Source organism: Trichosurus vulpecula, chromosome 5 (assembly GCF_011100635.1).
Source record: "Trichosurus vulpecula isolate mTriVul1 chromosome 5, mTriVul1.pri, whole genome shotgun sequence".
Lineage (NCBI taxonomy): Eukaryota > Metazoa > Chordata > Mammalia > Diprotodontia > Phalangeridae > Trichosurus > Trichosurus vulpecula.
In genome coordinates, this window is record NC_050577.1 from 249,643,816 (window position 1) to 249,659,095 (window position 15,280).

Consider the following 15,280-nt stretch of genomic DNA (forward strand, 5'->3'; position numbering starts at 1 on the left):
CACATGTGACCTTGAGAACCCAGGTTCCCCATCCTTAATAGTTGGTCTATAAATACTAAATAACAACTTTTTAAATAGATCTAATTATACTATATGTTCATAATCTCCAAGCTACATGGAACAAAAAGCTCTCAAAACATAGAGAACTAGCAGGGGAGATCAAAATCATGTCAGAATAGGACAAGGTACACATGAGCCCTGAATGCTTTCAGTGAGCCTATAGAGGATGAATTTATATCCTGATACATTGAATTTAACTATAAAAAGCAGTTATTTTATCTGGCTGCCCAGCAGTCCTTAGAACATTAAATATAAAAGAGTAATACCAGGATATTAACTCGTTCCAGGACTCTCTACATGAACCCTTCCCCAAATGATGAAAACAAGGTGATAACAATAATAATTAACATTTATGTCTCCATTTAAAATTCAGGAAGCACTTAATAGACATTATCTCATTTGTGGCAGCCAGAATTTGAACACTGGTCCTCTGACATCCCATGTCTACCTATTTAATTAATTACTCAGTTCCTGTTTTTTTTTAAACTGATTCTACTCTGAGTGGGTCTAGGTCAGAGAGCCTACATCAGAATATAAGATGGTAAAGGCCAGAAACATGTTTTAGGTGACTTGCCCAGGGTCACATAGCTAGTAAATATCTGAGGCCAGATTTGAACTCACAGAGATGATTCTTTCTTGCTCCAGGATCTGCCCCCAAGTACTATATAAATATTAGCTATTATTAAATGTTATAACAAAATACTTGTGTCCAGATAATTTTTAGAAATTACCAATAAGTTTGCTACTGATGCACACACAATTAAGAATACTCAATACTGTGCTGGTCATATAGTAGGCATGTTCATTTTTAAACTATGTGTATTTAAGAATATCTGAGAGGAGCGAAACTTCTTGACTATGTTCTCCCTGGTACTACTAGCCTTTACCTTCACCTTGTGACACTCTCCCCCCCCCCACCCCACTATTACCAATTTCACTCTCTTGTCTATACTTTATAATTTTCCTTTTTTTCTATTTTATTTTTCCTAACATATCTTCCTTTCTCTGTAACTCTGTAATCAAATAATCACTACCAAGGGGTGTGTGAATTAACTGTTCTATTGTTCCATTCACCATCCTTGTAACTTTCCCTGTCCTGGCTATGATTTCCCTATATGCACCTTTTTTTCCATTAGAATATAAATTCCTTGAGGGCAGACACTGGCTCACTTTTGTACTTGAATGTCTGCCTCCAGTACTTAGCATGGTACTTGACACATGGTGAGACTTAGTGGATGCTTTCCATTCATTCATCCAGAGTCACCAGTACGGTGAAAAACCAAACTGGCATTTCACCTGATTCATGTAAAATGAGAAAAGGCAAACATTTCACCTGCCTTGTTACTCAGAGGAATTGCACTGAGGAATTGCACCCTAAAGGAATGATGGCCCCATATACACTTTGAGAAGCAGCTCTGTGATTTGTCCAATTATAGGCTGTCTGGCCCTATTTGATGGAGAACTATGTGATTTCTACCTTCAAGTCTTGTGTGAGTAGATTGGTAGTGCCCTGAGCTATTTCTGCTGTAAAGTTCTGAGCTAGCCTCAGTAGGGCTAGATACCCACTGAGGCATGGGAGACAGAGCTAAAACCTTTGGAGACCACCCAAAGGACAAAGGTTAACTCTCCAGATCTGGGTCCTATTTAAATTGATTCCCCTGCCAAAGGCTCAAGCTTGGGTTAATAGCTTCATCTTCCTGTCAAGGCCTCTTCATGCTCCATGGGAGTTTAGCAGCCAACTACAAAAGAGGGTCACCCATAATTCTCCAAAATGAGTTCCACTAACAAGCTAAATCCTGCACTCTAGTGTAGACCTGTATGTAGTACATACAGTAAGAACCACCCACTGAAAAAGTTTCCTAAAGTGAATCGGTTTTCAGTCATTGGTCTTCTTTTGCAAAATGAAACCCTATCCCTCCTACAAAGAACATTTTTTTTAATTAGCAAGTGAGTGCTGAGTAAGGTAAAATAGGATTCCTCATTTTTTCCAAATATTTTCAAATATCTCGAGACTAAGCAAAACACAGTTCCTCTATTATCTCCTAGCAGCATTAAAAATGAAGAGGCAGGATTTCCAGACCCAAAAATGCTGAATGCTTGGAGAAATAACATTTTCCCAGTTGGGACTCCACAGAAGTTCACGCAACCCCAGGTTCCAGGAAACACTTTATTCTGCTCTTTAATGTTTCTCAATTCAGTGAAGCCCAGACAAGGACAGAACTTTCAGCAATAAGGATGGGGAAACGGAGGGAAAGAGGACCCTGAAGCAGCACTTTTTCCTATTTTTTTTCCTTTTGATAGAGAACCCAACCAAATTCCAATAAGTTAGCTGCAATGTCGATAAAAATAAAAGTAGTAATCTGTGAAAAATATCCCAGCAAAGTAAGGGTCTGTGGAGCAGTCTGCCAAATCCTGTGAAAGAGGAAGAAAAAGGATATTAAGGTAAGAAGTAGGTCTGGCTAAAGTATTATTTTTATTTTGGGTTGTTTTTCTCATGCACACTTTTTGATACGATGTGGAAAAAAAAGAAGAAATCCTTACCGGTGCAGATACTCGGAAATGATACACACTGTCAGAAAACGGGGCTACGGGGAGACTCCAAATGTGCTGACATCCCTAGAGAATGAATTAGAGAGAGATAAATTTGATAACCTCATTTTACATTCAATTGGAGAGAAGGATAGGCTGAGGAAGCATTTCTCTGACTCTTGCAGCATGAGTAACTGTGATAACAACCCTTGATAGCCAGAGCCTAAAGAAAGCTGCATGCTTCTTGAAGACACAAGAAAAATGCTGAGTCCAAATACTGTGAATGGGGTCAACCAGGATGGGAGGAACATTGGCATCAGGCTGATGAGTTTCTCCCTCAACTGTGAACAACAGAGCTCTTCACATCTTTGGTGGCAATCCCTGGAGAGGCGGGGGATGGGGGAAGTTGAGGTAGGGGTCTAGGGAACAGGTTAGAAAATAATACAGATTAGCCAAACAGCTCAGTACAGTTTAAGGTTTGGCATTGCCCAGGCAGAACTGAGGGCAGGGGGAGAGAGGGGAAAGGAGAGAGAAAGACAGAGAGAGAGAGACAGACAGACACAGAGAGAGAAAAAAGAGAGACAGAGAGAAACAGAGACACAGATAGAGACACAGAGACAAAGAGAGAGAGAGATAGACAGAGACAGAGACAGAAAGAGAGAGACAGAGACAGAAAGACAGAGACAGAGAGAGACAAAGAGACAGAGACAGAGAGACAGACAGAGACAGAGACAGAGAGAGAGACAGAGACAGACAGAAAGAGAGAGACAAAGAGACAGAGAAGAAGACAGAGAGAGAGACAGAGAATGAGAGAGACAGAGAGACAGACAGAGACAGACAGAGACAGAGGGAGACACAGAGACAAAGACAGAGACAGACAAAGACAGAGATAGACAGACAGAAAGAGACAGAGATAGACAGAGAGAGACAGAGAGAGAGAGACAGAAAGAGACAAAGAGAGAGAGAGACAGAGAGTAAGACAGAGACAGAGAGAGAGAGACAGAAAGACAGAGACAGAGAGAGAGACAGAGACACAGAGACAGACAGAGACACAGAGACAGACAGAGACACAGAGACAAACAGAGACAGAGACATACAAAGACAGAGAGAGATAGACAGAGACAGAGAGACAGAGACAGAGAGACAGACAGAGACAGACGGAGACACAGAGACAGAGACAGGCGGAGACACGGAGACAGACAAAGACAGAGAGAGATAGAGACAGAGGCAGAGAGACAGACAGAGAGACAGAGAAAGAGAGAGACAGCAAGAGAGAGACAGCAAGAGAGAGACAAAGAGACAGAAAGACAGAGAGAGACAGACAGAGAATGAGAGAAAGAGAGAGAGAGAGAGAGAGAGAGAGAGAGAGAGAGAGAGAGAGAGAGAGAGCCCCTGAATGCTACTGCAGCAGGTGTTGAGTTTACAAATTTCAAGTGAAAAATACTAGCATCCTTTTCTAGCAAAGCTCTGCGGTGAGCACTAAGTCAGGATACTTGGGCAAGAGAGTAAATATACGATATGCCAGGCACAGTGCTAAATATTTTACAGTTCTTATCTCATTTAATCCTCACAACAACCAGGGAGGCAGTTGCTATCATTATCCCCATATAATTGCTGGGGAAACTGAGGCAGATGGCAGTTAAGTGACTTTCCCAGAGTCACACAGATAGTAAGTGTCTGCATCTGGATTCGAGCTGAGGTCTTCTTGACTCCAGGCTAAGTGATCTATCCACTTGTGCCCCCTAGCTGTCCCAGGGCACCAAAATTTAGAAGGGTGCCGACAATAATTTTAGTCTTTCAGCAGCACAGAAAGAAACTCATTTAGCACCTAGTTAGCAATAGGAATTAGTTAAGATAGGAAACTATTAGACCATAGCTTACTGCCCACAGTAAGTACAGTGTCCAGGAAATTTCTGCTCCCTCTCTCCTCTAACTGAATTTAAGAAGCGTTTGTAATGTGCTTGCCCCAGGCACAAAATTGTTAGTTATGACTCAGCAGAGTCATAATTGAATGCTTACTTCAATGTATTAAAAGTTCTCTACTGTCATCGATGGAATATTCCCTCCACGAATTTGCTATAGCCAAAAAAATGTCATGACCTAGTGGCCACCCTTTTTTTTTTGGTAATGAGCCTCAACTCACTGAGCTTGGCTACTCCTCTGATAACAGACACATAGTGTATCATCAGAAGGGTACTCAAAACATTTTCAGTTTAATATTTTACAATGAATATTCACCTACATAATATGGCATGAACACAAAGTATCTTTATTATCGTTAATTATTATAGAACTGCCTTGTGAATTTAAGTCAAATCCAATTAATGCCAAGGGAACTATTCGACTGTTCAAATGTTTTTTTTTTAATTAAAAGTTTGTTAGAGCCTATTGCTTGAGGAAACTGGGCTATTCATTGGACAGTGAGAATAATTTTTAAAACCTTTTACCTTGTAAATGTATTTTGCTGTCATATTTGACTTTGCATATATATAATAATTTCATTTCTTTTCCTCTTGCTTCCCCAACTTGTCACCAGCCCCACGGAAGATAAGGTTTACTAACCAGAGCTGGAGATGGATAAGATTTAACTGTATTTCATTTGGTAAAGAACTATTTCCTGAAATGCTATCCACCTCCAGAGAAAGAACTGATGGAGTCTGAATGCAGATCAAAGTAAACTATTTTTCGCTTTCTGTATTTTTTCATGGTGTTTTTTTCCTTTTGGGTCTGTGTCTTCTTTCACAATATGACTAATATGGTAATATGTTTTGCATGATTGAACATGTATAACCTATATTAAACTGCTTACTGTCTCAGGGCAGGGGGAGGGGATAGGAGGGAGAGAGAAAATTTAAAACTCAAAATTTTTTAAAATGAATGTTAAAAATTGTCTTTATAGAAAACATATGTATAATATGTAACATAATGTGTATATATATGAAACATAAAATATTAATTTTTAAATGGAGAAATGAGGTTTGAGTTGAGTCTCTAAATACATCATTAATGTGTGCTAAAGGTATTTCACTTGCATCCATGTAGAAGGTAACATATGTTCCTCATGGAAAAACTACATAAGGCAATGCCCTAATTAAATAATTGGCAAGGAAAAAGGAATTTTCTTCTACCCAAGAAAACACTGTTGACATCAGGCATAATCCCAACATGCTAACAGCTAAAATCATTTTTTTAAAAAGCGTCAATTGTAATGTCACATAAAGGTTGAGCAAACACCTCCATCTAGCTCAGACTTTAGCAGTAATCAAGTGAGGGTTAGATGGGAATAGGTATGGACCTATGATTTCATTGAGAAAAGGAATTCTCAGGTGAAGAAACTTATCTGTACCAATGAGGGTTGGTACCTTCAGTGAAACTTGTTGGCTTAGTGAGTCAACTTACTAATCTTGCCAAGAGATTAAGTGACTTGCCCAGATTCACACAGTTACTATAGGTAGAGAAATGACTTGTACTCAGGTCTTCCTGGCTCCAAAATGAGCTATTATCCATCTCTGCTGTCTCTGATAGGCATAAAGTGCCTGTCAGAGAAATTTCCTCTGCCTCCCCCCACTCAACAAGGGTTAGAAGAGACATCTGTTGTTAAGAAACCTTTGATGGTATCAAGGACAGCCATGTCTTTCAATAGCTTGGTACTTGGTACCTTCGTCAGAAACAGAATATTGGCCAAGATGAGCCATGAATTTGCCAAGTGGGATCATTTTTGTTGTTGTTTTGGAAATGGGAAATTTATCTCTTCATGCCCCAAAATGGCCTCCATGGCTCACTACGAGGTAATATAAAAACCAATGCCTCCTGACAGTCCAGATATAGGAGACTTATTGGAAGCATCCCCTTCTCCATTGCTTAGAATATTGTCTTTACTCTCTTCTCAAACCAACAACAGACTATACTTAAAGTCTAGTTTTAGCCTTTCTTAGCATGAGTCTGCCACTGGCACCCTGATGTAAGGGCATCTAAAGTGACCTGAGACAGAGGTCTGGGAACCAAGAATAGGACTTTGTGGTTTTGCTTTTGTTCCTATTTTGTTTCTGACATTCTTAAAATTTTACTTTGGGCGATGCTCATTTCTTTTGTATGTTTCTGGATCTTTTCTAATAGGATTAGCAATATTCTGGAGGTTGGTACAACCCACACAAGGACAGAACTTCACCATCTACAGGGAATCTCTCATTTGGACTCTCGCTGGATCTCCCCCATCACAATGGTGAATACCTTTGGTAAGTATACCTCTCCCTATTGTAGGCCTTTCCTGACAAATGATCATAAGGTCATCAAACAAAGTTAACTCTATGACTCTGTTTTGGTACATGGATGGTACACACCTTGTTGAAAGATATAAAGATGGAAGAATTTGGAACATTGTTCACAAAAGCCTTCCTGTTCCCTTTGAATATGCTTATCTAGGATGCCTTCAATGGATGTCTAGGTGATTTCCAGCATAACATAATGAATACAGTGTTGGCCTTGGAGTCAGGAAGCCCTAAAGGAGACAGGAAGACCTGACTTGTATGCAAGCTATGTGACCCTGGAGAAGTCACCAGCTTTCTGGGCCTTATCTTTCTCATGTGTAAAATTAAGAGTTAAACTCAGCCTCAAAGATCCATTCCAGCCCTAAATCTATGATCCTTTGATCCTACACATTTTTATGCAGGAGTTGATAGTTATTAATGTTCTCTTGGTTACTTTTTTCAGCATTAATAAGGTCTAGGATTTTTCTATACATTTCCATTCATTTCCTTGCTTCAGATACTCTGGGAATTGATCCTTCAATGACTTTATAATTGTGTTGCCTCCAGCCCAGATTTCCTTTGTGTGCAGTTGGGCTAGTTCACCTGGTTTTGCCATCTTAGTTCTAATCAGTGCCATTTCTAACTCCTCTCTAATCACCCCCAAGGACTTCTGGGATCAGGCTGTTGGGCCACTAGATTTCAGAGAGGTTGCATGACTTATGTCTTGCCACTGGACTGGGATGACTCTGGAGGAGAGAGTGAGGGTGATGACTTTGCACAGCCTTGCCTCACTTAAATCCGATTCACTTGCAAGTCAAGGCATCACCCTCCTGATGCCATTGGTCTTATTTGAGAATGAAGGACGAACAGCAACAAGGTTGCATGAAAAATAACAGTAACAACCACCACCACCACAACAATAAACAAAAATTTACCGTATTTCCCCATGTATAAGACGCACCCTTTTTTGAAAAATTTGGGGTCTAAAACTGGGTGCATCTTATACAGTGGTTTTAGGGTTTTTTTACACAATGCTTTATGTATGGTCTCTCATTGGATCTTCACAGCAATCCTGGGGGGCGGGGTAAGGGCTATTATTATCTCCACTTTATGGATGTGGAGACTGAGGCTAAAGGAGCTTAATGACTTGCCAAGGTTACACAGCTAAGGAATTCTCTCAGGCAGAATTTGAACTCAGCTCTTTCTGACTCCAACTCTAGTACTCTATCCATTGTATAACCTAACTGCCACTACCTTTTTTAAATACAAAAAAAACTATTTTTGTTTTGGGTCATGGAGAAAATGAGACATAGACAGTTTAAACTACCTGCCTCTCTTGAATAAATAGAACAGAAATAGAGCAGAGATCTGAGAATAGACCTAAGAATTTTGACTTATGGTCTGGTCCAAACTATACTTTGTGGTCTGGATTGTCTGCCCAACTCTCAAGGTCAAACCCACAAGTATCTGAGTGTCTACTTTGAGCCTCAAACTGATGTGAGTGAGCCCTGCAGAGCCTGAAAGAGAAGATGGAGATGCCAATTCCTTTAGGCAGCTTACAAGTCAGCCAGGAGATAAAACTGATAAGAAACAATTAATAAATACTATGTACGGTTGCCTTTAGGAGAGGAGTAAACCGCACAGTATTGATTAAATGTGCCACTGGAGTTCTTGGGTTTTCTCGTCAGTCCATCTCTAGACTGTCCTTGGCCACACTTGCAAATTTAGTGGGGGCTGAGAGAGATTGGAAAAAGTCCAGAGCTCAAAGGTCTCCAGGTAAAACAGAGGCTCTTGTCTGAGCAGAACAACTCCTTTGGAATTAGAGACTGTGCTGTATTCAAAAGAGCACCGTAGTCAGAGTCAAATGACCTGCATTTGAGATGCAGCCCCACTTCCATATCCTCCTCTGCACTATGGAAACCATCCTACCTCTTGGACAGCATTTTCAGCCAGATCAATGAAGAATTATGTAAAAATACTTTGTAATTGGCCAAACATGCAATGATGCCTTACATTTGTATATACTAATGAGGTCTTTTATTCTTAAAGATACCAGATTGAGCTAGGGCAGACTGAAGGAAGGCTATATTCTTTAGAATAGAAGAATCCCTCCCTGTGAAAATAAGTTTGAGCGCTCTCTGCCTCCTGGTTCTAGTTTAGACCAGTAAACTATCACTACCAATTTTCCTCCACCATAAATTCCCTGTTAATGTTTGGAATGAAAAAAAAAGAAATATGGTATAGTCTGTTGGGTGGCAAGAAGATGAGGGAATGGGGGTTAGGAGGTAAAGGGGATTAAGCTAGAAGTCAGAGAATGGGGAAGAGGAGGAGGAGAAGAGTGAGTTTAATGACAACAAACTCTATCTGTTGTCTGCCTTCTTCCACCGCTGTACCAGAACTGTTAACTAAGGCAGGGCTGTGACAAGGGTGGGCAGCTGGGCTTTGCTCCTAAGCACTAAATTTGGAGGGCACTTACAAGTCCTGCAGTAGCAGAGAAACAACAAATCTTAGCACCTAGTTAACAGGAATAATTAGGCAAAATAGTGATGCTCCAGGATTGGAACTGGGCAAATGTTGTCCAAAGCCTCAAAAGTCGGAAGAAGTGTACAGGCAGATAAGCTTGATATAATTTCTCAAATCTCAAAAGTCAGAAAAGAAAGATAATGCAGATTAGCTTTCATATCATTTCCTGGTAAAATTCTCAAATGAATATGAAAGGGATGATCTATGAGTACTTAGAGAATCACTGATCATTATGAGGCATCATGGGCTCAATAAGAACAAGTCATGCCAGACTAAATTCATCTCCTTTGACTATGTTACTAGACTAAGTAGTCTGTGAAAATGTCACAGACATAAAAAATCTGAATTTCAGCAATGCGTTTGACAATATAATCTTGTCCAAGATGCTTGTGGATAAGATGGAAAGATATGGCCCAGATAATAGTACAGTTACATAGACTCACATTTGATTGAATTATTAAGCCCAATAAATGATGATTGATGTATCAGTGTCAAGCTGGAAGGAGGTCTCTAGTTGACTGTTACAGAATTCTGTCCTTGGCCTTATTTTATTAGACAAAGGTAACCTCACCAAAGTCTGTCAATAGCAGGAATCTTGGAGATATAACTCACAAGATGGATGGCAGACGATAGGATTTTCAAACCCTTACCAAGGTTGGTTGGGTAAGGCTCTGAACAATGTTGTATCATAGACACAGCCTTCATCTATAGTAAAAAAAGCTTTATCATCACAGGCAATGCCTAGTACTGGAAAACCAACCCCTCGACAACAAAGTTAAACAAGCTTGGTCACAGCATACAAAAATCCCAGAAGGGCATAGTGGGAAATGGGAAGAGAAAAAGAACTGATGTACATGACAGCCCAGGACACCTTCTAAAAAAAGCTGACATTGCAGAGAAGACACCCAGTAACCCACCCATGGGGAGAGTCTCTAGGGAAGCCCCACAATGCCAACATAATCATCCCAAGCCCCAGAAACTGACAGGGGTCTGAGTCATCTTCCCGAGGCAACTGAAAAGACAACAAGAACCCCACAGTAGCAGGCAGCTCTTTAACTACTGGTGAGGAAACTCTGCTCCTCCTCCTCCTCCTCCATAAATCTCCTGCTGTACTGGATGTCCCTATGTGCCCACAATGGTAGCAGAAATTTGGCTCAGCTGCTCACAGCTCTGTGATGCTCCATATAAATGCTGCCAGCCTTACAGTTCCCCTGCTGCCTCTGTGCTGAGTACTAACAGATGGGCTGGAATTTACTAGGGATAAACATAAGTCCTCTACTTGGTAAAAAAAAAAATCTACAGCACAATTACAGAACAGGAGAGACTTGATTTAACAGCAGTTCTGAAAGGGACCTGGAGGTATCACCAGATAGGGAAACTGATGTGTTGAATTTGGAGTCAGAGGGACCTCAGTTCAAATTTGACCTCTTCCCCCTTACTGGCTCCTTGACCTTGGGGAAATTGCTTAACTTCTCTGGGTCCACAATTATCTCATCTGTAAAATGGGGCGGTTGAATGATATGCCCCTAAGGTTCTTTCCAGTTCTAAACCTATGATCTTAAGTGCCATGTGAGTTACCATTATGATGTCACTGCCAAAAAAAAAAAAAGCAAAGGTTATTTTAGGTTGCATTTACAGCAAAAAGCACATGAAATGAGCATGGTGATAGACCTTGCCATAATTTGCCCTGAACACAGCTGGGGTACTGTGTTTAGATGTGGCCACCATATTTTAAGAAGGGCATTGACCCCCTAGAGAGAGCAAAATGGTCAAAAACCGCATCCTAAAATCCACACAATGATCTAATTTAATAAATGTTTTAGCCTTAGGAGAGACAGAATGACAGTGGATTGAAAACTGGCCTCATAGCCAAGAAGAACTAGGTTCCAGTCTAGCTCCCTGGCTATGTGACCCTGAGCAAGTGAATTAACTGCTCAATGCTCTAACTCTAAGTTACAGAGAAAGTGCTGACATTCACTGGAAAAAGGAGCTCACCCAGGGGTTACATACTAATGAAATCACAGGGCTGGTCCCTATCTCTGTTGTTTTGTTTGTTTGTTTGTTTGTTTGCCTAGAGAAGACTTAAATGAAGCATGTTTTCTGCTTTAAATACTTGAAGGCTAATCATATGGAAGAGGGGTTAGACTGATTTTGTTTCGTTGCAGGAGACAAAACTAGGAACAATGAATAAAAGTTAGAGGGAGGCAGAGTTTGGCTCTCTGTGAGGAAAAACTTCTAGAAAATAATTTGAACCATCTCAAAGGAAAATCGATTATGTTGGTAAGTAGTAAACGTACTTTCACTGGAGATCTCCAAGGGGAGGCTGGATAATGGCTTTAGGGAGAGGTATAAGGGGAGTCTCATGTTTGAATACATGATGAACCTCTGAGGTCCTTTCTAGCTCAGAATATTAGTGTTGAAAATTAGTTCAAAGATCACCTAACAATCTCTGGTGAATCATGAATCCACCCTCCAGGTCTAAGTTTCTAAAATTCAATGATCTCATCCACTCCCCCAACTTCTACTTTCGCCTCTTTATGGGTAACTCTTAACCCTAAGACACATTTCTGACTGCTCACTGGATGCTTCTGTCCACTGATCAGCACTTCTCACCACATCTAGAACAAAAATCATCCTTCCCTTCCCCACACTAGATGCTTTTCATAATTTACACATTTCTTCTAGTGGTGCCACCATTTTATCAATGACCCAAGCTTGAAACCATATGTTAACTTCTCCCTTTCACTCCTTTCACTCATATTGATTCTTCCTCTCAATTTACCTTTTATGTCTACATGCAATATCAGGCCTTCTCTTCTAACCCCAAAACTATTCTTTGTAATAGCACAAGATTAAGAAGTAGTGTAGCTTAGTAAATAGAGTTTGAAATTTGGAATATGGAACACTTGGATTCAAAGCCTATGTCTAACTCTCATTAGCTTTGGTGACCATGGACAAGTCACTTAAGCACTCACAGCTTCAGTTTTCCCATTTATAAAATGTTTGTGAGTATCCATCTCATTGGGCTGTCGTGAGGCTCAAGTGAGATTGGTTATATCAAATGAAATTGGTTATATAAAGCACTTCATTGAATTTAAAATACTTTGTGAATGTCAGTTTTTATTATTTTCCATGAACATCTCTTGTTCAGATACCCTCATGAACCAGGTCCAAATTCCTCAGCTTGATATTCAAGGCTCTCCACAATCAAGCATCAGTCCATTTTCCATCCTCTTTTCTCATTTTGTCTTCCCTATGTCTAATCGAATCACCAGCTAAGCTACGATACTTGCTATATATACTGAAAGGAAGCCCTCATTTCCTTAGCTTTCAAGCATCAGAAGAGTTGCCTAGATTGAGGATTCTTTTTATTTTCCTATATTGGGGACTCACTAAATATCGCCCTTGGTGCTCCATAGGTGGCACAGGGGATAGAGTGGAGTTGGGAAGACTCAGATTAAAATCTGACCTTAGACATTTACTAGCTGTGTGACCCTGGGACCTCTGTTTCACTCAGTTTTCTCATCTATAAAGGGGCAATAATAAAAGTAGCTACCTCCCAGGGTTGTTAGGAGGGTCGTAGGAGATGATAATTTTAAAGCATTTAGCACAGTGTCTGGCACACAGTAAGTGCTATGTAAATGGTAGTTGCTATTATTTACTAAACACCTGATCAGATGTGCTGCCAAGATGACTCATGTTTATATCAATTTCTGACTGTAATAAATTCCATGGTATGAAGAATGAGGTTCTAGCTGTCAGGATCTTTCGGTCTCTAATTTCAAGGATCCTAGTACATTGTCCAGAGCAAAAGGGACAGGCCTAGGTGTTGCCAAAAATGTGCTTGTCAGTAACTCAGAATCCTCACTGCCAGACCCTATGGACTACCAGCAGCTTGTAATATGGTTCACTGAATGAGACTCCCTCCAGGGACTAATACACTTATGCAATGCTGTAGAACTCAAAGGAAAAGACACCCAGAAAAAGAACCACTCTGGTTAGCAGACTCCCCTGAGCTTCCACACAAAGATCTCACCTGGCTTCCTCGCTCTCCCTTTCAGTAACATAGTCAGCTCTGATGGATCAGGGCCAGCTTAAGGAACACTAGCCCAGAAACCTGTGCCAGCTTCACTTTTATTAGATGCTAACTACAGGCAGCCTCAGAGAGGAAACGATCAGCCAATCCAAATGCATACAATTCAGTTCAACAAAGTATTTATTAAGCCTCAACTGTGTGCTAAACAGCCTGCTTTGCCCTGGAGAGAGAATCTCTGTCCCTGAAAACTTTCATTCACAGGAGGAAGAGAGTCCTAAAAATTAAGGAGATTAGAAAAATCCTTCCTTAAGTGGTACATGAGCTGCTCTTTGGAGGGAACTAAAGATTCCTAGAGTTGGAAGGGAAGGAAAAATGTACTCCAGGGAAAGGGTACAGCCTCAGCCAAGGCATAAAGGTGGAAGACAAAATGCCAAGTTTGGGGAACAGTTTGATTGGAATATAGTACACGTGAAGAAAAGGTGTGCTGGTGAATGTTTCCCAACCAGCTCTTCCCCCACTCCACCCCTAAAAAAAAGTATATATGACATTTTCTCCATCAAGTCTAAGACCAGAGGTGTCAATTGCAAGCCATGTGGTGAACAAGATTAAAACATAATTTGGAAATATTTAACAAAATAAATAAAATACAATAAAACATAGATAACATTACATTTTTACAAGTAAGTCAACATGTGTGCAAACTGATTAGCGGCCACCCTTTCTCCTTGAGTTTGACACTACTTGCCTAGACAATCAACAAAACAATAAATCACACCCCAGTTGGTAGGGTTTGCCAATTTAAGCTCAAACTGAAAATTTAACAATTGGCTCTTGAATTGGTTTGAGTTGGTTCCAGCACACTCCTGGAGTAATGTGAAATCAGCCTGGAAAGATAGGTGGGAGTCAGTTTGTAGAGGGTTTTAAAAGGCCAAAGAGAAGTTTTATCTTATCCTATGTGCAACAGGAACTCACTAATGCTATTTGAGCAAGGGAACGCCATGGATAAACCTGTAGTGTAGGAAGATTATCTGGTAGCTGTGTGGAGGAGGAATGGAAAAGGGACTTCAGGGCTCTTGGCAACATTTGCTGCCTTCCTGCCCCACACATGTGTTGCTCAGCCTTCCTGATTTTGGTTAAGCTGGTGTGTTATTTTTGTTGTATGTCTGTCTTGAAAGTTTAACACTAGGACCATTCTTATAAAGTGAAATGGATTTGGGATGGTGGGGAGAGTGAAAAGGAAAAAGGGAAGTGCCTTGCTTTTAAATCGTTGTTGTGTTGTTGCTGTTGTCTTTTTTAAAAGTTATTTTAATAAGACACAAAGCCATAAGGGACCTGGAGTAGAAGTTGGATGAGGAGGTGGGGTTGGGACCAACAACAGCACGAAAACTACAACACCCTCTTGAACAATAACAAAATACCAGGCGGCATTACCTGTGTAGTCTCTTGGAAAACCTCCTGCTGGCTATAGATTCCATTTGCATCCCTTTTCCTTTGGAAACATGTATTTCCAAGGGTGACTTCGCACTGGAAGACAATCAGTGGCTCTGTTGTGCTTCAGGAAACAAAAGAAAGAAAGGGCAAATGGAAAAGCTGTTAGCAGTGGATACACCCTTGATTAGCACATGTTCTAATGGAAACATAGCTTGGAAATGAATTCAGATTGAACAATGGGCATCGGTCCCCTGGGCATCTGCTGGCTAAAATCCTCCAGTAGGGAGGCAACATGGTATAGCAGATCAGAGGAGCAATTATTTAGAACTAGAAGGGATCATCTCTTCCAATACCTTTATTTTGTAAATGAAGAAACTAAAACCCATTTGGGTGGTACAATTAAATGGATGACACAATGAAAGCTTTGAGAGACCTTGGAGGTCATCTGTCCAAC

At 40.5% G+C, this 15,280-nt stretch overlaps 1 protein-coding gene across 1 annotated transcript in view; it reads right to left on the minus strand.

Moving 5' to 3' along the window:
* Nucleotides 1-2,385: 2,385 nt before the first annotated feature.
* The window catches only part of MYRFL (myelin regulatory factor like), a 183,062-nt gene continuing 170,167 nt past the window's right edge, over nucleotides 2,386-15,280 (minus strand). The window contains exons 24-26 of the mRNA XM_036760731.1: nucleotides 14,827-14,947; nucleotides 2,602-2,676; nucleotides 2,386-2,472 (exon numbers count right to left, since the gene is read on the minus strand). Coding sequence (XP_036616626.1) covers nucleotides 2,386-2,472; nucleotides 2,602-2,676; nucleotides 14,827-14,947 — 283 coding nt within the window. The remainder of the gene's footprint in view (nucleotides 2,473-2,601; nucleotides 2,677-14,826; nucleotides 14,948-15,280) is intronic.